The sequence below is a fragment of the Bubalus bubalis genome, chromosome 20, assembly GCF_019923935.1.
Source record: "Bubalus bubalis isolate 160015118507 breed Murrah chromosome 20, NDDB_SH_1, whole genome shotgun sequence".
Taxonomy (NCBI): domain Eukaryota; kingdom Metazoa; phylum Chordata; class Mammalia; order Artiodactyla; family Bovidae; genus Bubalus; species Bubalus bubalis.
Window position 1 is genome coordinate 13,795,744 of NC_059176.1, and position 25,185 is coordinate 13,820,928.

General features: G+C 35.1%; 1 protein-coding gene and 1 pseudogene across 9 annotated transcripts in view; one reads left to right on the forward strand and one right to left on the reverse strand.

Moving 5' to 3' along the window:
• TC2N (tandem C2 domains, nuclear) overlaps positions 1-25,185 on the forward strand; it is a 49,018-nt gene that overhangs the window by 15,970 nt on the left and 7,863 nt on the right. For 5 of the 9 annotated variants that reach the window (XM_025270911.3, XM_025270913.3, XM_025270919.3 and 2 more), the window contains 8 exons: positions 49-171; positions 1,505-1,738; positions 9,437-9,604; positions 11,207-11,298; positions 12,381-12,456; positions 13,227-13,327; positions 13,714-13,830; positions 17,147-17,338. In XM_025270911.3, the coding sequence (XP_025126696.2) occupies positions 105-171; positions 1,505-1,738; positions 9,437-9,604; positions 11,207-11,298; positions 12,381-12,456; positions 13,227-13,327; positions 13,714-13,830; positions 17,147-17,338 (1,047 nt within the window). In that variant the 5' untranslated portion in view covers positions 49-104. The remainder of the gene's footprint in view (positions 1-48; positions 172-1,504; positions 1,739-9,436; positions 9,605-11,206; positions 11,299-12,380; positions 12,457-13,226; positions 13,328-13,713; positions 13,831-17,146; positions 17,339-25,185) is intronic. The other 4 variants (XM_025270918.3, XM_025270916.3, XM_025270917.3 and 1 more) reach the window with 2 other exon arrangements.
• On the reverse strand, positions 2,839-3,434 carry LOC123330884 (annotated as a pseudogene).

A 25,185-nucleotide genomic window follows, 5' to 3' on the forward strand; every position in this document is an offset into this window, starting at 1 on the left:
ATGACATTATGCATGATCATGTTAACTTGTATTCTATTCTTCCAACAGATTAATATTAAAATCGGAAGTTTGTATCTTTTGCTGGATATTGGAGATTTAATGTAATGGCAACAGAATTTATAAAGAGTTGCTGCAGAGGATGTTTCTATGGTGGAACAGAAAAACACAACTGTGAGTTTTGCTTCTTTTTGATTTCAGCATTTATTTAATGTCTTTATTTGTGGCATTTTGTGATATAAATGTAAATGAGACATATTTTTTAACTTCATGAGGGGGTCAGAAACATAAATGTGAGGCACACTAGCTAGGTATGAAAGTACCTTGGAGCATAGGGGAGAGAAAGATGAGTTCAACATAGGAGACACTCTAGGACATTACCACAAGAAGATGGCCTGTGGTACGGAAGTTTGAAGAGGATTTTAGCAAGCCAAGTGGGAAGAAGGAAGTAAGAGAAAGTGAGGATTAGACATGAGTGTTATGGTGGATGAAATAGTGTGAGCAAAAGTAGGAAAAGAAGTATTTGGGGAATAACATACTCTGGCAAATGTTTTAACTTAAATACAGACAGTTTCCAGTTTATGAACAATGCTTTAAAACATGCCTTCCATGGATGAATGAGTGACCAATAAAGAAGAAACCTGTAACTTTATCAAGGACTCCTGGAGATTTCCCTTGCTATTGCATGGGTTTTCTCAGCCCTTCAAGGTTATGACTGGAACTTTATTTTTCTTGGTTCTTTCTTATATTTCTTAGTCTAAAGCATAGCTTCCTACTATATTTGAATATGAAGGCTTCTTTTTCACAATAAAATATTTCATAAATTCCAACAGAGTAGTAGTTGTGCTTTCATTCTGTCTATAGACAGTATTAATTATACATAAAGATTAGCTCTAGATGTTTCTTATTTCCTCATCCTAAGTCACACAGCCTAGGAATCACAAATCTTTCAAGGTAATAAAAGAGGTCACAGAAGCTAGCACAGAGGAGTTGATATTATACTAGGGTCAAAGTAAATTTTATTTTGTGGTTTAGTAAAGATTTTTTTTTGTAGACATGGAGACCTTTAGCTTCTTTTCAAAGTAGCTTTTGGTATTTAAGGCTGAAATTAACCATTAGTATTAACAATAAGAATTGTTTTGTTGACAGTATTTTATTTACATGACTAGATTAATATTTATTTGAAAGCACTGTGAAATTAACTACAAAATTAACCTGTTTTCCATCTATGAACTCTTTTGTGGAAATGAGATTCTTTAGAAACTGCTTTTACCATTATGATAAGTTAATACACTTTGGTAGTATATTAACTTCTCAAATATTGGCTAGGCAGAATTAATGTAGATTCCAGAGTGCTTGATAAGACCCAAAAGTAGTTTATGTGTCAACAGTTTCTTTTAAAATGGTTAAATAAGTACCAAAGCATATTAGGTTTAGATTATTATATGCATAAATCTCCATGCATATTTGTAATTTTTTCTTTTCTTTTCTCTTCTTTTCTATGCAGTATCTGTGGAAAGAGACTTTAAAGCAGCAGTATCACATAGTCAAAATACTACTATCTCTATACCCCCATTGACTTCTGTTTCTGTAAAGCCTCAGGTTGGCTGTACTGAGGATTATTTACTTTCCAAGTTACCATTTGATGGCAAAGAAGTACCATTTGTGGTGCCCAGGTTTAAGTTATCTTATATTCAGCCCAGGACGCAAGGAACTCCTTCACAGTTGGAAGAACTAGAAGGTAAACAATCAAATGGAAGGATTTAAAAATCAACATGCAGCATTTAAATGTTGTTATTACTGTTATTTAATTTGCTCGTTTATATATATATATAAAGATATAAAATATCTTTGTGTACAAATTTGACATTTCATTTTTTAAAATGTCTTGCTTCTTCTGTAGAGGAATTCAGTGCCCAGTGTTTTTGAAAAGTCCCATTATGATATCTGACACCAGTCAACACATTTGTGTGTAGAATTGGCCTTTTTTAGGGCTTTGCAGGTGGCACTAGTGGTAAAGAACCCACCTGACAGTGCAGGAGATGGGGTTTGATCCTTGGATCAGGAAGATCCTCTGGAGGAGGGTATGACAACCCACTCTAGTATTCTTATTTAAAGGAGTAATATAATTGTAATATGTCAGTTTATCCTTCACAAATTTAGAAAGAAAAAATAGGGAAATTATTCTGGTTTTGGTCAATAATATAGGAAATATTATGTTCTAAATTTTAGTGTAAAGAGAAATAAGGAAGCAATGAAGTAGTGTTTCTCCCTTCCCTTCTTTTTCATTATTATACTTCTCATTCTAAACACGCTTCCCAATCTAAACAGCCACTTGAATGAGGTAGATTCATTGGTTGAATTTTGGCTGATATTCTAGAGGCCAATGGACTAAGGAAGATAAAAGGAAGCAACATGTAACTTGTATTTTAGAAATAGTTTGTTTTAGTTCATTGAAACAGTCACAATGGTTTATTTCCCTAAAAATTTTATTATGGAAATTTTCAAACATGCAGAATAATTGAAAGAACTTAATGGTGAATGCCTGTATATCTACCATATAGATTCTGTCATTAACACTTTTACTATATATACTTTATCACATATCTATCTATCCATTTCCTTAACCATTAGTAATACTTTTGAGGGTAGGGGGAGAATGCATTTCAGAGTAAATTGTAGACATCAGTACACTTCTCTTTAAGTATTTAAGTATATATATATCATTTACTAGAGTCCAGTTATTTATAGTTTCCTTCTTTTGACATAAACTTTAAACAAAATGAACTGCCCAAGTTGTAAGTGTATGTTTGTTGAGTTTTGACAAATGTATATACCAGTGTGATCCAACCTCCTGTCAAGATCTGTAGTATTTCTCTAAGTACTTTTTCTGCCCCATCCTTTCTTCTCCTTACGGAATACCAATTACACATATGTTGGACCATGTGATATTGTCTTATTTGTCTATGAAGCTTCTTTTTTCCCCCAATTTTTTTCCTCCTCCTCTCTATTTTTTTTTTTTAATGTAAAACATTTAATTTGTTGTTCTTTTGGGGCAATTTGATGCATCATCAGTGTATTACAACTGAACCACTAATCTTATAGTTTCATCAACATTAGCTGGTTTGCTTTCATGACACTGCTGAGCAATCAGCTATTTCTGCAGAGGTTCAAGTGAAAAGCCTTTTAAGAAGTGTGCAAGTTCCTTTTGTATATCTCCAGAAGGTTTATTCACTCTATTAGCTTTTTCATCATTCACAGTATTTATCTTGTTAAGATTAGTGGTAGCTGGTTTTGCTTTATTTTTAACCTTAAAGCTTTTTTGGCTGGCTATTTGGAATGTTCCTGGACTTCTGCCCTCTTAGTTTGTTCTTGACTATCGTCTCTGATAGCCTTGTGCAGCTGTTCAAGTTCCAGGTGATGCCATATGCACACATCTCCTCTGTATTCTTAAGGTTTGGTAATATTGACCTATTTTCAAGTTCACTGTCTCTCCTCCATTATTTCCATTCAGCCATTAAGCCCATCCAGTGAGTTTTTAATTTTAGATAAATTTTTCAGTTGTAATATTTACATTCGATTCTTCTTTTCATAGTTTCTATTTTTCTGTGGTTTCTGCCCCCATCCCCAGTAATCATGAACCTATTTTCTTTTATTTCTTTGAGTTTTAACATCTTTGTGTACTATTCTAACATCTGGGTCTTCCAGATTTGGATTCTGTGGATTGTCCTTCTTTGAGAATGAGTCCCATTTCTTTGTATGTGAAGTGATTTTGGATTGTATTCTGGATATTGGATGTCATGTTGTGGAGACTCTGGAATCTGTTATATTACTCTTGACAGTTTTTTTTCCCCCGCTTCCTTCCATTCCTCCTTTTGTCCTTTCCTTCCTCCTTCCTTAACTTTAGCAGTTAATTAACCCGGTTGTACTGTGTGGCAGATTCTGTGCCTTTGGTGGCAGCTGCTATCCGAGCTTAGTATTTTTTTTTTTTAATCCTTATTGGGAGCCTGTATCACACATGTGTGGTTCAGGGATCAGCCAGATATTTGAGCAGACTTTTAGTCACAGAATTTGGGGTTTTCTCCTTTCCAAGATTCCCACCTTATTTCTAGCAGCTGTGGCTGCTCTGTACTCTGCTCTATGTTCTTCAGGCCAGAAACACTGGATTTTCTACTGGAATTTTATCTGCCCCCCCTCTGCATACAGTGCCAATTTTGGCCTGCCCAAAGGCTAAAAGTCATTAAAAACAGGTGTCCATTCCCCGTTGTCCTAAAGTGCTGTTTAGAATCCTTACTACTCTTTTTTTCACTCTCTAGTGCCTTCAGGGTATTTTGTTTGTTTGTTTTAATTGGTTATTATAGTTACCTAGAGGAGAGTTGGACTTCGCAGGTGGTGGTAGTGGTCAAGAACCTGCCAGCCTAATGCATGTGACCTAAGAGATGCAGGTTTGATCCCTAGGTTGAGAAAATCCCCTGGAGGAGGGCATAGCAACCCACTCCAGTATTCTTGCCTGGAGAGAATCCCATGGACAGAGGAACCTGGAGGGCTACAGTCCATACAGTCACAAAGATTTGGATATGACTGAAGCGACTTAAGGTCTGATGCTGTAAAGAGCAATATTGCATAGGAACCTGGAATGTTAGGTCCATGAATCAAGGCAAATTGGAAGTAGTCAAACAGGAGATGGCAAGAGTGAACGTCTACATTCTAGGAATCAGCGAGCTAAAATGGACTGGAATGGGTGAATTTAACTCAGATGACCATTATATCTACTACTGTGGGCAGGAATCCCTTAGAAGAAATGGAGTAGCCATCATGGTCAACTAAAGAGTCCAAAATGCAGTACTTGGATGCAATCTCAAAAACGACAGAATGATCTCTGTTCGTTTCTAAGGCAAACCATTCAATATCACTATGCCCCAACCAGTAATGCTGAAGAAGCTGAAGTTGGATGGTTCTATGAAGTCCTACAAGACCTTTTAGAACTAACACCCAAAAAAGATGTCCTTTTCATTATAGGGGACTGGAATGCAAAAGTAGGAAGTCAAGAAACACCTGGGGTAACAGGCAAATTTGGCCTTGGAATACGGAATGAAGCAGGGCAAAGGCTAATAGAGTTTTGCCAAGAGAACGCACTGGTCATAGCAAACACCCTCTTCCAACAACACAAGAGAAGACTGTACACATGGACATCACCAGATGGTCAACACCGAAATCAGATTAATTATATTCTTTGCAGCCAAAGATGGAGAAGCTCTATACAGTCAGAAAAAACAAGACCAGGAGCTGACTGACTCAGATCATGAACTCCTTAGTGCCAGATTCAGATTTAAATTGAAGAAAGTAGGGAAAACCACTAGACCATTCAGGTATGACCTAAATCAAATCCCTTATGATTATACAGTGGAAGTGAGAAATAGATTTAAGGGCCTAGATCTGATAGATAGAGTGCCTGATGAACTATGGATGGAGGTTCATGATACTGTATAGGAGACAGGGATCAAGACCATCCCCATGGAAAAGAAATGCAAAAAAGCAAAATGGCTGTCTGGGAAGGCCTTACAAATAGCTTTGAAAAGAAGACAAGTGAAAAGCAAAGGAGAAAAGGAACGATATAAGCATCTGAATGCAGAGTTCCAAAGAATAGCAAGGAGAGATAAGAAAGCCTTCCTCAGTTATCAATGCAAAGAAATAGAGGAAAACAACAGAATGGGAAAGACTAGAGATCTCTTCAAGAAAATTAGAGATACCAAGGGAACATTTTATGCAAAGATGGGCTCGATAAAGGACAGAAATGGTATGGACCTAACAGAAGCAGAAGCTATTAAGAAGAGGTGGCAAGAATACAAAGAAGAACTGTACAAAAAAGATCTTGATGACCCAGGTAATCATGATGGTGTGATCATTCACCTAGAGCCAGACATCCTGGAATGTGAAGTCAAGTGGGCCTTAGAAAGCATCACTATGAACCAAGCTAGTGGAGGTGATGGAATTCCAGTTGAGCTATTTCAAATCCTGGAAGATGATGCTGTGAAAGTGCTGCACTCAATATGCCAGCAAATTTGGAAAACTCAGCAGTGGCCACAGGACTGGAAAAGGTCAGTTTTCATTCCAATCCCAAAGAAAGGCAATGCCAAAGAATGCTCAAACTACTGCACAATTGCACTCATCTCACACTCTAGTAAAATAATACTGAAAATTCTCCAAGCCAGGCTTCAGCAATACGTGAACCATGAACTTCCAGATGTTCAAGCTGGTTTTAGAAAAGGCAGAGGAACCAGAGATCAAATTGCCAACATCCACTGCATCATGGAAAAAGGAAGAGAGTTCCAGAAAAAGATCTATTTCTGCTTTATTGCCTATGCCAAAACCTTTGACTGTGTGGATCACAATAAACTGTGGAAAATTCTGAAAGAGATGGGAATACCAGACTACCTGACCTGCCTCTTGAGAAACCTATATGCAGGTCAGGAAGCAACAGTTAGAACTGAACATGGAACAACAGACTGGTTCCAAACAGGAAAAGAAATACATCAAGGCTGTATATTGTCACCCTGCTTATTTAACTTCTATGCAGAGTACATCATGAGAAATGCTGGGCTGGAAGAAGCACAAGCTGGAATCAAGATTGCCGGGAGAAATATCAATATCAATAACCTCAGATATACAGAGGACACCACCCTTATGGCAGAAAGTGAAGAGGAACTAAAAAGCCTCTTGATGAAAGTGAAAGAGGAGAGTGAAAAAGTTGACTTAAAGCTCAGCATTCAGAAAACTAAGATCATGGCATCCGGTCCCATCACTTAATGGGAAATAGATGGGGAAACAGTGGAAACAGTGTCAGACTTTATTTTTTTGGGCTCCAAAATCACTACAGATGGTGATTGCAGCCATGAAATTAAAAGACACTTACTCCTTGGAAGGAAAGTTATGACCAACCTAGATAGCATATTCAAAAGCAAAGACATTACTTTGCCAACAAAAGTTTGTCTAGTCAAGGCTATGGTTTTTTCAGTGGTCACGTATGGATGTGAAAATTGGACTGTGAAGAAAGCTGAGCGCCGAAGAAATGATGGTTTTGAACTGTGGTGTTGGAGAAGACTCTTGAGAGTCCCTTGGACTGCAAGGAGATCCATCCAGGCCATTCTAAAGGAGATCAGTCCTGGGTGTTCATTGGAAGGACTCATGCTAAAGCTGAAACTCCAATACTTTGGCCACCTCATGCAAAGCGTTGACTCATTGGAAAAGACTCTGATGCTGGGAAGGATTGGGGGCAGGAGGAGAAGGGGATGACAGAGGATGAGATGGTTGGATGGCATCACCAACTCGATGGACATGAGTTTGGGTGAACTGCAGGAGCTGGTGATGGACTAGGAGGCCTGGCGTGCTGAAATTCATGGGGTTGCAAAGAGTCGGACACGACTGAGCGGCTGAACTGAACTGAACTGAAGCGACTTAACACTACACATGCACAGGAGAGTTGGGTCTGGCAGAAGTGATAATTTTTTTTAAAGAAGCAAGGAAAGATGAACCCTGAGCCTGGCTTAGCACATATCAGCTTTGATACCCTGCTTTGCACATATCAGCATTGTCTCTCCAAAACAATCTAAAAGTTCTGATTTACAATATACCCTGATCAATTGATCTTTCTCTTGTACTTGTTAACAGCATTGGGAGTAAACCATATAAATGGCCTTGTAATCTGTTTTATTCATATCATATATCATGAAATTTTTAATGGCTCAATTGTAAAGGATAAATCATATGAAAGTACTATAAAATTTATTTAATAAATTCTCTATTCTTAGACATATAGGGTATTTTATGTATTATTTGCATTATCAGAAGCTAAGTAAGAAATACCTACCTGACAGTATGTGGTAGTTTTTTTTTTGTCTTTTTTTTTTTTCATTGTATTGCTAGAAAAAATTACTTTCAAGTTGGATGAGTGAGAAATTGGTTTACACTGAAATTATAGGCTCAATGAAGATGTGATAAATCCATCTGATTTTTAGCATATTGGAAAGAAAATTATTTAATGAGTCAATAAAGCATTTTTGGTGCCTAGTTATAGAAATCAAATATGTATCTCTTATATGTATGTATGATTGTGTGAGTGCTGGGCTGATACAGAGATTTTGAGAAGATAGGATGGACCACTATCAATAATGACTAAAATCATGTTTCAGATATTTGACATTTGTTACATTGCATTACGTACTTGCTGTTGGATCTGATTTTAACTGCAGCTTACTGCTTGGATAACAGAGATTGATTATTAATATTTTACTATATTTGCTTTATGACATGTCTATCCATTAAGAGAGTGCATTTGAATAAATCCTGAAATTTTTAATTGGGCTTTTGAGAGGTATAAGCAGTTGTGTTACTTTACATTTAGTTCTATAGCACTGTGGTTCTGTAAATTGAGTTATTAATCTTGAACTTTAAATATAATATCTTTTTAAGAGGAAAATTGGAATTCGTTATTGACTTACTTATAAAGGAAAAATGAAATTAAAATATTCATTTTTAGGGATAGCATATAAAGGTAGAGAGTCATCTTTATGCTACTCCTGTTGACAGTGCTGTTCTTGTTACCGTAAACAGACTTTTGTAGTAGTGTTTATGTGCCGAATGATTTAACTGTTGGCCTATAAGGTTTACAGGCTTATTATAAGGCTCTCTGAGATCACACCTCCCTCTTGGCACCCCTCTGCCTATGTACAGGGCTTGGATTGTGCATATAGTTATTTGAACCAGAGTACAAGGATAAGATCTCACTTTAAAACCAAATATGTTATTTTTCGTTTCTGAACTCAGTGTGAAGCCACCTGTTTTATTGTTCAGCTTAATTCAGAAAATATTTGTTTATACTGTGGTTTCCATTTTAGATAGGATAAAAATAATTAAAAGATGGTGATGATTTAAACATTTAAAAATTTTATGTCTATTAATTCTAATGTAAGTCTTAACTTTGAAAGGAATGTGATCTATTGTTTTACCCTTTTAAAAATTGTCAGATATAATATACATAGACAAAAGGAACAAAACAAATTATTTGTGATTTATTATAAAGTAAAATAGATATATGTAAAATATAAAAGTAAAATGGATGTATGGTCACCACTCAAGTAAAGAAAGAGAGTATTACCAGCAAAGCAAAAGCTTCCATCTTCCCCCTTTTCAGTCACTCCAGTTATTACAATCATACTTTCTTGTTGATTTTACTTTTTTACCATCTAAGCACATATCCCTAACTATTGTGGCTTAGTTTTTTCTGTTTCTGACCTTTATATAAGTGAAATTACATATTGTATATATATTCTTTTGTTATAGGTTAGTAAGTTTTTTTCTCCCTTTGCCTTGGGTACACCAGTTGTTAGCTAATAATTCCAAGAAAAGGATGTTGTAAAATTTTAGAAATATTTGCTTTCAGGATCTGTCAGAGCATCATTTGGAGACAGAAAGGCAGAACTTTCCAGTTCAGCCCAGCATGGACCCAGCTATGATGTATATAACCCATTCTACAAGTACCAGCACGTGTCGCCTGATTTGAGCCGGCGCTTTCCTCCTCGTTCTGAAGCAACAAGACTATATGGATCAGGTACAAAAAAAAATTTTGTTTTTCCTCTTTGTCTTTTCTCTTTAACAAATGTAGAAATCAAATTAAATCTAAGATTCTGGAAGAAATGATTAATCTTATGATGAAAAACAATTTAATGAATGAAATGAAAAACAATTTAAAAATAAAGAGAAAAGCTGGCTTCAGAATTGATCTGATTAAATCACATTGTAACTTCTCTAGAGTTTATATCTCATGTAAAAATTGAAAGATTAATGAGTTCTATATATTGGTATTTCTAAGTTCCATTTTGTTTGTCCTATTTTTAAAGAAATTTTTAGATTTTATACATATTTTATATACCATCTATCCATTCATATCTACAACAAGAATTTACTAACTGTATTTATTTTCTGTTCTACTCAGTGAAAATGAGAAATTTAGAAACTAATGATGAGATTAGAAATGTAAACAAAACAAAAAAAAAAATAGAAAATGCCTAAGTGATTACCAAACTTTTTTAGTTTACTATTTGAGACTGTATCAATTATGGACTATCTTGTACATATCCGATCCACAAAATTTTCACTGTTTTTTTTAAAAATATATATAGCTCTCTCAACCACTAAATTCAGGGTGAGGTACTGAAAATAAAGTAGAAGTACTTATTTAAGTATTTATTTCAGCACTGTGCTAGGCTATACAATTATTATTCAGAGTTTCATTCTTCAAGGATCTTATAGTTTAGAAAGGACACTAGAAATATAACAGTACATGGAATTCAATATTGATATTTTTAATATAATAAGTGCTCATTAAATAGTTGATTTGCTGTAGAACAGATGACTTACATCCTCTTAGATTATTCTTCTGGATGAAGAATCAGATGATGTAAGCAAAAAGAATGAATTTTTCATGGTTGATATTTGATGTGGTTGTGAAAATGTGTTGTTTGATTTGTGTTGGTTCCTGTTTCAAACAAAAGTGAAATAATTGAAAAACAACTTGTTAAACTTCATTGGAAGGCTTTGTCTCTTAAGTAGATTTGCATATATTATGCATGCCTGGTGGCTCAGCGTTAAGGAATCTGTCTGCATGCAAGAGATGTGGGTTCGGTTCCATCCCTGGGTTGGGAAGATCCCCTTGGAGAAGGAAGTAGCAATCCACTCCAGTATTCTTGCCTGGGAAATCCCATGGACAGAGGAGCCTGGCAGGCTACGATCCATGGCGTTGCAGGAGTCAGACATGACCTAGCAACTAAACCATCACATATTTATGCTATTTCTCCCATAGAATTTAGTTCATGGAAGGCAATGGCACCCACTCCAGTACTCTCGCCTGGAAAATCCCATGGATGGAGGAGCCTGGTGGGCTTTAGTCCATGGGGTCGCTAAGAGTCGGACACGACTGAGCGACTTCACTTTCACTTTTCACTTGCATGCATTGGAGAAGGAAATGGCAACCCACTCCAGTGTTCTTGCCTGGAGAATTCCAGGGACGGGGGAGCCTGGTGGGCTGCCGTCTATGGGGTCGCACAGAGTCGGACACAACTGAAGCGACTTAGCAGCAGCAGCAGCAAGTAGACTTCCAGTATTTCTTCTTCTTTACTATAAAAATAAGTAATTTTCTCATGTCCCTTTGTAGTTTGTGACTTAAGGACCAATAGACTTCCCAGTTCCCCTGGGCTAAGCAAGTCTATGTTTGATCTTACAAGTTCATCTCAGCGGTTCATTCAGGTAAATAATTTATGTGAATTTAATTATAAGCAATAATTTATTTTCATGCTAAAATTCAGATATGTTTCATTAGGAACAACATGTTATGTATCTTTTGTAGACATTTCTATTCTAATATCTAAAGAATAAACACTTGGCATTTCTCATGTGTATTATTTCAGGAAGCTTTCAGCTGAATACTAAAAGACAGTAGTTTTTCTCTCTTTTTTTTAAAAAATGAATTTTACTTCTCTTATGGTATGCACTGAGGCAGTCTTAAGGCAGTTGGAATTTAAAATGGTGTACTTAAAAATGCTTATTGATTTAATTTTCCTTGTTGAATATAACTACCTGGTTAGTAAATATTAGTACTTCTGTTGAGATATAGAACTTTATTAATATTAACACAGTATTCTATTTTTGAAGTAGAATTGAGAATTTTGAAAATACATACTTGTGGGTCTTTTTCCGTGTGAATGTATGTGCATATGTTAAAATGGAAATATATTCTTAATCTTACTATTCTTAATTGAGTTAATTTTTTGTAGAATTAGTTCTTTATAGCACCAGTTTTTTTTAATGTGCATCAGAATTGTTAGAAGAACTTGTTAAAATACAGATTGCCAGCCCTCACCACCAGAATTTTTTATTCAATAGCTCTGCACTGGGGCCTGAGTTTGCATTTCTACCAGGTTCCCAGGTGATGCTGATACTGCTGGCCCAGGGGACTGTGCATTGATAACTACTGCTTTATAGGTTTTTTGGTAATAGGGCACTTACAAATATTAATATATTCTGACTTAGTACTTCCAAGTATGAAATATAAACAGTAATCTCTTCCTCTTTATTACAAAACCAAACCAAAAACAGCAAAGCCTTTGCCATGTATTACCTAGTAAGAGATTTAAGATTTTCCTGATTAACACACATAAAGAAAACTTTTTCCCTCTCTCCTGTCTAGAAGTGGAAAATTCTGAGCAGTAAGTAACACTGTCAGAATGGTTAGCACTCAGTTTGATACTAGAGTGGGTGCTAAGGCATACGTTTCAGAATCCTTAACATCTGATATGTAACATCTGACTAAAAATGAATTTTATCTGTAGAGACATGATTCATTGTCCAGTGTGCCTAGTAGTTCTTCTTCGAGGAAAAATTCTCAGGGGAGTAACAGAAGCCTGGGTAAGGAATAAATCATTCTACTTTATATTCTTAAGGGAATTATTTCTACCCAATAGTAATGTGAATATATTTATGATAAGGTTTAAAGAAAAGTTTAGATGATTTTATCCATATTGGCAGTGTTATCTGCATATGAATACTCAGATCAGATGATGTACTTTTTAATGTTCAGGCATAAAGGCATTTTTAAAATTAAATATCTTTTGTTTGTTTTAAAGTATATTAGTGAGGGAATTTCTAGAAGCATACAGTATTAAAACCGTATCAGTGTTATTTGGGAAAGGTTTTCTTAGTTTTAACTTAAATTCTTTGGGTTATAATTTGGTTTAGTTTTTAAGCCAGTTATTTTTTTATGGTATGTCTTCTACCAGCACTTCAGTAAAGGCATTGAAGTATGATTTTTATCTTAATAAACTGATAACTTTAAAAAATAATTATAGCATTTTTCAGTTGTGCTCTTAAAATTGGATTGTATCAAAGTTCAATTGGGCTTCCCAGGTAGCGTGGTAGTAAAGAATCTGCTTGCCAGAGCAGGAGATGCAGGAGAGGCAGGTTTGATCCCTGGGTCGGGAAGATCCCCTGGAGGAGGAAATGGCAACCCACTCTAGTAATCTTGGCTGGAAATCTCATGGACAGAAGAGCCTGGAGGGCTACAGTCCAGGGGGTCCCAAAGAGTTGGACAGGACTGGGCGACTGAGCACAGTAAAAAACTCAGTTGGGTTGGAAGGATTGCATAGTAATTGAAACCTCTTTGTCCATTTACAATTCAGACACAATTACTCTATCAGGAGATGAAAGAGACTGGGGGAGATTAAATGTGAAAGTGTTTTATAATTCTTCAGTAGAGCAGATCTGGATCACAGTTTTACAGGTAAGTTAATATAGCTAATACCAACTTTTCTTACAAAATTGAATAATAGGGGTGTAAATTATAAGCGTCTACTGTTGCTATCTTCAGAAGAATGGGTCAATATCTTCTTTGGAATTTAGGGTTCTATAGTATTTTGCAGAAAATAGTATTTAATAAAGAATCTAAAGAAAATCTTTAGATATGATTAAAACATGTTTTCCTCAAGAGGGAAATTGATATGATGTGTAGAACATTAATTGTCAGATTATTTTAGTGGAGATGAAACAAAAGATCTCAGTAGATTAGAGTTTACTTTTATAGTTTTATTTGTCATTAACTCAAGAAAAGTATCAAATATTTGTATTGTCAGAGTCCTTTGTAAAACTCAAACTATAATTTTTTTTTAGTGCAGAGATTTAAGTTGGCCCTCTAGGTATGGAGATACTCCTACTATTTCTGTAAAAGGAATACTAACATTGCCCAAACCAGTGCATTTCAAATCTTCAGTCAAGGAAGGCTCTAATGTAAGTGTGTTTCAGTATCTTTTTATGTTTTCCTCATGTTTGTCACTTTAACCTATGTAAAGAATTAGAATACGAAAGTGTTTTATTTTGGGGAAACTACAAATTATGTATGCCTTGCTTTTTAAAAGAATTTTGAGCCTCAGAAATACTTGATATTTCATTGTCCAATATAAGATGCATTTAAAAAGAAAATCTTAATCACTAAAATATTTAGGAGTAATATCTGATGAGAATATTTACTTTTCTTATATGTAAGGAAAGTAAGTGTCTTAGTTTCATCCTCTCTCCCCCTATCCCAATTGACTTTGATAAATAATTACATGATTGTAGTTAATTTCTTTTAAATATTTTCCATGATCATAACTGGAAGACTTATGATCCTGAATTTGTTTTATAGATTCTAGATTTCAATTTAAATATATCTGTATTTCTGTCTTCTGATATGGATTGAAAGGTTACTGTTTTTCCATACAAATGAAACTTATCTTCTATAAGAACATATCATTTAAAAATAAAGTAATTCAGATGACTAATAAGTATGAAGAAATTTACACTCACTAGTATTCATAGATACACAAATTTAAATTACATATTGCTTTCTTTCTCTTTACTTTTTTTGCTTATTAAAATTAGGAAAGTTTTATGAGCACTGTAGCCTATAAAGTTATTTTGGCAATTATTTTGACAATATACATTAAAACCTTAAAATAAGATTATACAGTGAAATAAGTGAAATAAGTCAGAGAGATATATATCATATGATATCACTCATATGTGGAATCTAAAATATGTTACAAGTGTACTTACTTACAAAGCAGAAACAGACTCACAGACAGAAAACAAATTTATGATTACCAAAGGGAAAGCGGGTTGGGGAGGGATAAATTAGGAGTTTGGGGTTAGCAGGCTCAGTGGTAAAGAATCTGCCTGCCAGTGCAGGAGACACAAGAGAGGCAGGTTTGATCCCTGGGTCGGGAAGATGCCCAGGAGGAGGAAATGGCAACCCACTCCAGTATTCCTGCCTGGAAAATTCCATGGACAGAGGAGTCTGGCAGGCTACAGTCCATGAGGTTGCGAAAGAGTTGGACACAACTTAGCAACTAAACAACAACAAGAGATAAAACACTATATATATACAATAGATAAACAAGAAGGTCTTGTTGTATAGCATAGGGAACTATATTCAATATCCTATAATAAACCATAATGGAAAAGAATATGAAAAAGAATATATATATATAACTGAATCACTTTGCTGTACATCAGAAACTAACACAACATTGTAAATCAACTGTACCTCAATAAACAATTTTTTTAACAGAAAAAAACTTTCAAATGTTTATAGGTTTTAACAGTGTTTCTACTTGGATCACTTCATGGAAATAATCTAAGATGCAAACAAAATATATATAAAGTATTTCTGGCAGTTTTGTTCATAGGCTGAAAGCTGGAAACTATCTAAATGTTTGCCATAGGAGAATGATTGAGAAAACTCATGGTATACCATGTATATTAGTTTCTTATGATTGGTGTATTACAAACTAGGTAGCTTAGAACAACAAATATTTCTCTCTCACAGTTTTGGAGGAAGTCTGAAGTCAAAGTGCCAGCAATGTTGGTTGCTTCTCTGAAGGAGAATCTGATCCATCTCTAACATGCCTCTCTCCTAGCTTGTGGTGATGACCAGCAATCCCTGTCATTCCTGGGCTTCACTCTAATCATTGGCTTTCATTTTCACCTAGCTACGTGACTTTCATCTCCATGTGTCTCTGTATGTCACATGGCTATCTTCTTACAAGGATGCCTGTTATATTGGATTAGAGGTCCACCTATCCAGTGTAACCTTAACTTCACAAGTTGCATTTTCAATGACCCTATTTCCAAATAAGGCCACATTCTGAGTTACTGAAGGTTAGGACTTCAATATAACTTTTAGCAGGGGGACACAATTCAAACCATAACACCATGTGATAGAATATTAGGCAGCCATGAAAAAATAATGCTTAGGAAGAGTTTTTAAGGACATGGGAAAATGTTCTTAATAAGTGAAAAGGCAGTAACCAAAATTTATGTGTTATGTTAGGATCTTACTTTATGAAAATATGCATTGTAGAAAGTCTAGATGGAAATAAATCTTAACTCTAATTTTAATCCTGACACTCACAGATGAATATTTCCCAAATTAAACTTTTTGATTTTCAGATAAAACTAAGCCAACTTGGGAAAAGTTAGGGGGAAAGTTTTTCATATTAAAACTTGCATGGAATATTTTAAAATTTATTATTTATCAAGTTGTTTAGGAGTCCTCTATTATGACAATGTAAACCAGCTCACTTACTTCATCTATAAGCTCATTGCATATGAATTTAAAAATTAAACATTTTATGTATACTGTGTTATTGATGTGATCTATGGTTTGAGACTGAAAGAAAAAGACAGCTCAGGTGGTTGGGAGACTCTCAGAAACACAATTCTGTACACAGATATAAGTGATTGTAATAAAAGTGAACACTTGGGCACAGTATCTAAAACATGGATATTAGTTGCCCAGATATCTAAATGCAAAAAAAATTCCCCTTCAAAAAGATGCACTAAAGATGGAAAGAAGGACGTTTACAATAAAAAAACAGTCTAATGTCAAGAAGATGTTAGTTCACAGTAAGCCAAGGATTTAAAAAATAAAAAGAATATCTGATAATAGTCTTTGCATGGAAAACACTTGCTGCCTGAAGTGGAAGATTATCAGAGAAGGTAGAACTTGAAACTCATATTTTGCTTTGTCTTCTTTGTCAAGGAGATCAGTTTTCATTTTGGAAAGAGTAAAGATAAATTAACCCCCACATTAGATGGGAAAAGCATTAGACAGACTAGGTCCTTTAAAGAAGTAATTCAAGTCTCTAAATGTGAACAAGTTAGATTTTGCATACAGAGAGAGCTTGCATGAGAGTCTTGAAGTACTCTCGTTAACTGTTGAAGAACTGTGGTGAACAGTAGGAATGATGCTCCAGAACCAAAGATGGAGAACAACCTCATTTCTGAAAAGGGAAAAAGCTGTATTCTGGTGTTAATACTGAAATTCCTAAGTAATTAGAAGGATTTGTGAAACTAAGACAAATAGTATCTAGAATAAATTTTGGAAAAACAAGTCATGGCCATTCTCATTTTCATTTTAAAATATTTTTTTGTTATTATAAAAATATTAAATTTGCCTTTCCTAGATTATAAAATGTTATTTTTACTTATATTGTGTTGGCATATGACCCTTTTTAAAATATGCTGTTTACATGTTTTATATTTTTATTTATTTTTATTTTAGAATATTGAATTTATGGAAACTTTTGTATTTTCTATTAAACTCCAAAGTCTACAAACTGTGAGACTTGTATTTAAGATTCAAACCCAAACTCCCAGAAAGAAGACCATTGGAGAATGCTCATTGTCACTCAGAACTCTTAGCACACAGGAGATGGATTACTCTCTGGACATATCACCACCTTCAAAAATTTCTGTAAGTGATATAATATGTAATGTCAAAGTATTTCACGTTTTTAGAATTATTTACTGGATGAATTTTTTTTTTTTTGGAGTATAATTTGAGCATGAGAATATACTGGAGGATTAGGAAGGCTCTCAAGCAATAACAACATAAATGTAATGTAAAAAAAGTAATAATTATGTCATTATTTAACTTTTTTGAAATTGATAAAATGTTAACAGAGCTGCTTTTCTTTTTCCATTGAAAAGTAACAATAGGCTTACCTTCTCCTAATACCTGTTTTATTAATGTTTCATACTTCAAAATAATGGGCTTTCCCAGTGGCTCAGTGGTAAAGAATCCACGTGCAATGCAGGAGACACAGGTTTGTTTGATCCCTGGGTCAGGAAGCTCCTCTGGAGGAGGGCATGGCAACCCACCAGTATTCTTGTATGGAGAATCCTGTGGACAGAGGAGCCTGGCAGGCTGAGGTCCATGGGGTTGCATAGTTGGACACGACTGAAGTGACCAAGCACAGCAGGGCACTTCAACATAATAACCCTAAAAGTGAATACTTTTTAAAAATTATTATTATTATTATTTTTTTTTAAGTAGCTGATAACATAGGGAAAGCAAGAAAGAATTATTAACTCCAGACTCAATGGGAGATTGCCTTGAAATAAGTTAGGAAAGTTTTAGTCATGAGTAGTTACTGTATCTATCCATAAATTGAGTAGAATGGAGGATCTTCCAGCTGTATTTTTTTTTGTGAAGGACATGATTGTCTATAGTGTTGATTGATTTTTGAGGCCCAATAGTTGCTTCTTTCAGTTAACCAGCTGAACACTGTTTAAGTTGTCTAGAAATTCCTAATGATTTAATTATGTAGTTTCTGTGTTAGGATAACATATATATAAATCAGTCATAACCCTTTTTAAGGTCAAACTTTCATGTGATTTTAAGTTTACTTAGGAGTTATATTTTACATGTTTTCAAAAATATTTAAGGTGACTTGAAGTGGGTCTTAAGCTGGTTACACATTAGAATCATAATGCGAAGCTGTTAAACATGCCTACACTTAAACCGTTAAATCAGAATTTGGGGAGGAGTGAGCCAGAGGCATTTGTAATTTTCAAGTTACTCAGGTGATTTTCATGTGTAGCTTTGCTTAAGAACCACTGAATTGAAGTGAAATTAGGGATTAAACGTAAAGAACGAACTATTACTATAATCAAGAAGAGTTGAAAAATCTTGTTATTTCTGATCTTTTATTTTCTGTTTTCATACCAAATCTGTTTTCTTTATAGCATTTACTATAACTTAGGCTTCCCTGATAGCTCAGTAAAGAATCCACCTGCAATGCAGGACACCCTGGTTTGATTCCTGGGTTGGGAAGTTCCCCTGGAGAAGGGATAGGCTACCCACTCCAGTACTCTGGCCTGGAGAATTCCGTGGACTGTATAGTCCATGGGGTTGCAAAGAGTTGGACACAACTGAGCAACTTTCACTTCACTTTCAGAATTATTTAAGTCACTATATTAAAAAGAAAATAAGACCTGAGCTTCCATCTTTTTTCTTCATATTTTACTATACCCTTAGTAAGGGCCTGTCATATTCTTGGCATTGAACATTTGTATGTAGGTTGATAGGAAAGAATAAATGATGAATGAAAGCATGCTAAATTAGATTACTATTTTCTGTTAAATAGCAAATTTGTTTTGAAACTGTGACAGGAGTTTATCACTTAACTAGATTAGTAGACAATAATTTGCAACCATATTTTACAGAAGGCACATATTACTATTTAAATGGATAATCAATAGATTAAACCTTTAAAGGCTGGTAGAGTATATCAGAAGATAACTCAGCAAATGTATTTTCTGGGGAATTGAGACATTATAATCTGAATCTGCCTTGGAGAATCAGAATGAATGATTATAGCACAGTTTCTACAATTACATTTTGCATATCAGTGATCTTTTATAAACATTTTGTATGCCATGTGCTAGGGATGCAAAGATAGATGGCTTGAAGGAAGGGCTTTTGGGCTATCTTGGATCAGTGTATTTATATTACTGTTCATATTCTTGACTAAAAGCAAGAATAATATACTTTGTTTCCTGTGTTGAAGAGGAAAATTGATATTCTAATTGTGACATTGAAAGAGACACACTTACATATCCATCCTTCACAGTGACATCATGAACAGCAGAACTTCCATGTAGGGCTATTAATTTCTTCACCATGGAGCTTTTGACCTTAACAAATAGTTGACAACTCAAATTTCTGTGTTGAATAGTGTGCAAGAGACAAGGTTTCCCTGAAGAATTATTTAATATCTGATGTTTGAAGAAACTTCGCATACAACTAACTTGGTCCTAAGTGATTTAATGCTCACAACGAACTTAATGAGCTTGCTGCTCTTGTTACCCCTGTTGTGGAGACCAAAACCCTGAAGCATTTGCCTGAGTTTATATAGCCTTTTGTTGGGGAATAAGGATTTGAACGGAGGCATTCTGATTCCAGAGCCAGCTGTCTTAATTTTACCACATTGATGAGGAAAAAATCAATAAACAATCTGTGGTAGAAACGATTGTTATTTGAGCCAAACTGAGGACTATAGCCTGGAAGACAGCCTCTCAGATAACTGAGGAATTGCTCAGGAGAAGCATGGTTTTCAGCACTGTTTTAACATCTTATCAGAATGTAGAACGTCAAACAAGTCAGGGATACATTCCTTCAGGGTTTGGGAAAAAAAAAAAAAGAGCATGTGCACAGTAAGTCAGTATGGCCTTGGCTCCTGGGAGGGGAGTCTTATCATTGAAGGAGGACCAGCAATGGCTTCCCAGGAAAGGAGGCATTTAATCTTTATTTTTAACATGGCTATTCTTTACTTGTGATCAGTGCACACTTTGCTTTAATAATTAAAGCAGATATACAATGTATACTTGATAGGCCAAAAATGGGCTATTTTAATCAGTATAAAAGTCAAGTTAATTCATATATAAACTAGAATGACTTCTAGTCATTCTATATACCTCGATATGTGAAAATATCTTTCATCAACACTGTATTGTCCCCTAAGAAGATATTCTCAAAAATCACCAGATAAGGGATTTCTCTAATTATGCTGAACTTTTCACTTTCAATAGTCATTCCAGGAAGGACAAAAAAGATTTTCTTTTCTTTAAAAAAATGATACATTATTCAGGAATGGAGATCATTAAAAATGCTTTTAATATATAATTACTAATTGATTAGAATTTTAAGTTATTGGTTATTGTGATGTTAAAAACCACTTTGAATAGTTTTTCATGATCTGAATTAATATATTGGAGTATAAATTGAATTTGTGAAATAACCTTGGTAAGAAATGGTAAACCCACTGCTGAATGCTGCTCTGTTTTGTAAGAACTCTACCAGTGTGTAACTCTAAGAGAAGTTTTGCCATCTTTCAGTATTTTCATCTGTTATATATATATATTTTTTAATATTTTCTTTTTTTTTTATTTTTTTTAATTTAATTTTATTTTTAAACCTGAAACACTGTATTAGTTTTGCCAAACATCAAAACAAATCCGCCACAGGTATACATGTGCTCCCCATCCTGAACCCTTCTCCCTCCTCCCTCCCCACACCATCCCTCTGGGTCGTCCCAGTGCACCAGCCCCAAGCATCCAGTATCGTGCATTGAACCTGGATTGGCAACTCGTTTCATACATGATATTACACATGTTTCAATGCCATTCTCCCAAATCTTCCCACCCTCTCCCTCTCCCACAGAGTCCATAAGACTGTTCTATACATCAGTGTCTCTTTTGCTGTCTCCTACACAGGGTTATTGTTACCATCTTTCTAAATTCCATATATATGCGTTAGTATACTGTATTGGTGTTTTTCTTTCGGGCTTACTTCACTCTGTATAATAGGCTCCAGTTTCATCCACCTCATTAGAACTGATTCAAATGTGTTCTTTTTAATGGCTGAGTAGTACTCCATTGTGTATATGTACCACAGCTTTCTTATCCATTCATCTGCTGATGGACATCTAGGTTGCTTCCATGTCCTGGCTATTATAAACAGTGCTGCGATGAACATTGGGGTACACGTGTCTCTTTCCCTTCTGGTTTCCTCAGTGTGTATGCCCAGCAGTGGGATTGCTGGATCATAGTTCTATTTTCAGTTTTTTAAGGCCTCTCCACACTGTTCTCCATAGTGGCTGTACTAGTTTGCATTCCCACCAACAGTGTAAGAGGGTTCCTTTTTGTCCGCACCCTCTCCAGCATTTATTGCTTGTAGACTTTTGGATCGCAGCCATTCTGACTGGTGTGAAATGGTACCTCATAGTGCTTTTGATTTGTATTTCTCTGATAATGAGTGATGTTGAGCATCTTTTCATGTGTTTTTTAGCCATCTGTATGTCTTCTTTGGAGAAATGTCTATTTAGTTCTTTGGCCCATTTTTTGATTGGGTCATTTATTTTTCTGGAGTTGAGCTGTAGGAGTTGCTTGTATATTTTTGAGATTAGTTGTTTGTCAGTTGCTTCATTTGCTATCATTTTTTCCCATTCTGAAGGCTGCCTTTTCACCTTGCTAATAGTTTCCTTTGATGTGCAGAAGCTTTTAAGGTTAATTAGGTCCCATTTGTTTATTTTTGCTTTTATTTCCAATATTCTGGGAGGTGGGTCATAGAGGATCCTGCTGTGATGTACATCGGAGAGTGTTTTGCCTATGTTCTCCTCTAGGAGTTTTATAGTTTCTGGTCTTAGGTTTAGATCTTTAATCCATTTTGAGTTTCTTTTTGTGTATGGTGTTAGAAAGTGTTCTAGTTTCATTCTTTTACAAGTGGTTGACCAGTTTTTCCAGCACCACTTGTTAAAGAGATTGTCTTTTCTCCATTGTATGTTCTTGCCTCCTTTGTCAAAGATAAGGTGTCCATATGTGCGTGGATTTATCTCTGGGCTTTCTATTTTGTTCCATTGATCTATATTTCTGACTTTGTGCCAGTACCATACTGTCTTGATGACTGTGGCTTTGTAGTAGAGCCTGAAGTCAGGTAGGTTGATTCCTCCAGTTCCATTCTTCTTTCTCAAGATCGCTTTGGCTATTCGAGGTTTTTTGTGTTTCCATACAAATTGTGAAATTATTTGTTCTAGCTCTGTGAAGAATGCTGTTGGTAGCTTCATAGGGATTGCATTGAATCTATAAATTGCTTTGGGTAGTATACTCATTTTCACTATATTGATTCTTCCATTCCATGAACATGGTATATTTCTCCACCTATTAGTGTCCTCTTTGATTTCTTTCACCAGTGTTTTATAGTTTTCCATATATAGGTCTTTAGTTTCTTTAGGTAGATATATTCCTAAGTATTTTATTCTTTCCGTTGCAATGGTGAATGGAATTGTTTTCTTAATTTCTCTTTCTGTTTTCCCATTATTAGTGTATAGGAATGCAAGGGATTTCTGTGTGTTGATTTTATATCCTGCAACTTTACTATAGTCATTGATTAGTTCTAGTAATTTTCTGGTGGAGTCTTTAGGGTTTTCTATGTAGAGGATCATGTCATCTGCAAACAGTGAGAGTTTTACTTCTTGTTTTCCAATCTGGATTCCTTTTATTTCTTTTTCTGCTCTGATTGCTGTGGCCAAAACTATGTTGAATAGTAATGGTGAAAGTGGGCACCCTTGTCTTGTTCCTGACTTTAGAGGAAATGCTTTCAATTTTTCACCATTGAGGATAATGTTTGCTGTGGGTTTGTCATATGTAGCTTTTATTATGTTGAGGTATGTTCCTTCTATTCCTGCTTTCTGGAGAGTTTTGATCATAAATGGATGTTGAATTTTGTCAAAGGCTTTCTCTGCATCTATTGAGATAATCATATGGTTTTTATTTTTCAATTTGTTAATGTGGTGTATTACATTGATTGATTTGTGGATATTGAAGAATCCTTGCATCCCTAGGAAAAAGCCCACTTGGTCATGGTGTATGATCTTTTTAATGTGTTGTTGGATTCTGATTGCTAGAATTTTGTTAAGGATTTTTGCATCTATGTTCATCAGTGATATTGGCCTGTAGTTTTCTTTTTTTGTGGCATCTTTGCCAGGTTTTGGTATTAGGGTGATGGTGGCCTCATAGAATGAGTTTGGAAGTTTACCTTCCTCTGCAATTTTCTGGAAGCGTTTGAGCAGGATAGGTGTTAGCTCCTCTCTAAATTTTTGGTAGAATTCAGCTGTGAAGCCGTCTGGACCTGGGCTTTTGTTTGCTGGAAGATTTTTGATTACAGTTTCAATTTCCGTGCTTGTGATGGGTCTGTTAAGATTTTCTATTTCTTCCTGGTCCAGTTTTGGAAAGTTGTACTTTTCTAAGAATTTGTCCATTTCTTCCACGTTGTCCATCTTATTGGCATATAATTGTTGATAGTAGTCTCTTATGATCCTTTGTATTTCTGTGTTGTCTGTTGTGATCTCTCCATTTTCATTTCTGATTTTATTAATTTGATTTTTCTCCCTTTGTTTCTTGATGAGTCTGGCTAATGGTTTGTCAATTTTATTTATCCTTTCAAAGAACCAGGTTTTGGCTTTGTTGATTTTTGCTATGGTCTCTTTTGTTTCTTTTGCATTTATTTCTGCTCTAAGTTTTAAGATTTCTTTCCTTCTACTAACCCTGGGGTTCTTCATTTCTTCCTTTTCTAGTTGCTTTAGGTGTAGAGTTAGGTTATTTATTTGACTTTTTTCTTGTTTCTTGAGGTGTGCCTGTATTGCTATGAACTTTCCCCTTAGGACTGTTTTTACAGTGTCCCACAGGTTTTGGGTTGTTGTGTTTTCATTTTCATTCGTTTCTATGCAAATTTTTATTTCTTTTTTGATTTCTTCTGTGATTTGTTGGTTATTCAGCAGCGTGTTGTTCAGCCTCCATATGTTGGAATTTTTAATATTTTTTCTCTTGTAATTGAGATCTAATCTTACTGCATTGTGGTCAGAAAAGATGCTTGGAATGATTTCTATTTTTTTGAATTTACCAAGGCTAGCTTTATGGCCCAGGATGTGATCTATCCTGGAGAAGGTTCCATGTGCGCTTGAGAAAAAGGTGAAATTCATTGTTTTGGGATGAAATGTCCTATAGATATCAATTAGGTCTAACTGGTCTATTGTATCGTTTAAAGTTTGTGTTTCCTTGTTAATTTTCTGTTTAGTGGATCTATCCATAGGTGTGAGTGGGGTATTAAAGTCTCCCACTATTATTGTGTTATTGTTAATTTCTCCTTTCATACTTGTTAGCATTTGTCTTACATATTGTGGTGCTCCTGTGTTGGGTGCATATATATTTATAATTGTTATATCTTCTTCTTGGATTGATCCTTTGATCATTATGTAGTGACCTTCTTTGTCTCTTTTCACAGTCTTTGTTTTAAAGTCTATTTTATCTGATATGAGTATTGCTACTCCTGCTTTCTTTTGGTCCCTATTTGCATGGAAAATCTTTTTCCAGCCCTTCACTTTCAGTCTGTATGTGTCTCCTGTTTTGAGGTGGGTCTCTTGTAGACAACATATGTAGGGGTCTTGTTTTTGTATCCATTCAGCCAGTCTTTGTCTTTTGGTTGGGGCATTCAACCCATTTACGTTTAACGTAATTACTGATAAGTATGATCCCGTTGCCATTTACTTTATTGTTTTGGGTTTGAATTTATACACCGTTTTTGTGTTTCCTGTCTAGAGAATAGCCTTTAGTATTTGTTGGAGAGCTGGTTTGGTGGTGCAGAATTCTCTCAGCTTTTGCTTGTCTGAAAAGCTTTTGATTTCTCCTTCATACTTGAATGAGATCCTTGCTGGGTACAATAATCTGGGCTATAGGTCATTTTTTTCATCATTTTAAGTATGT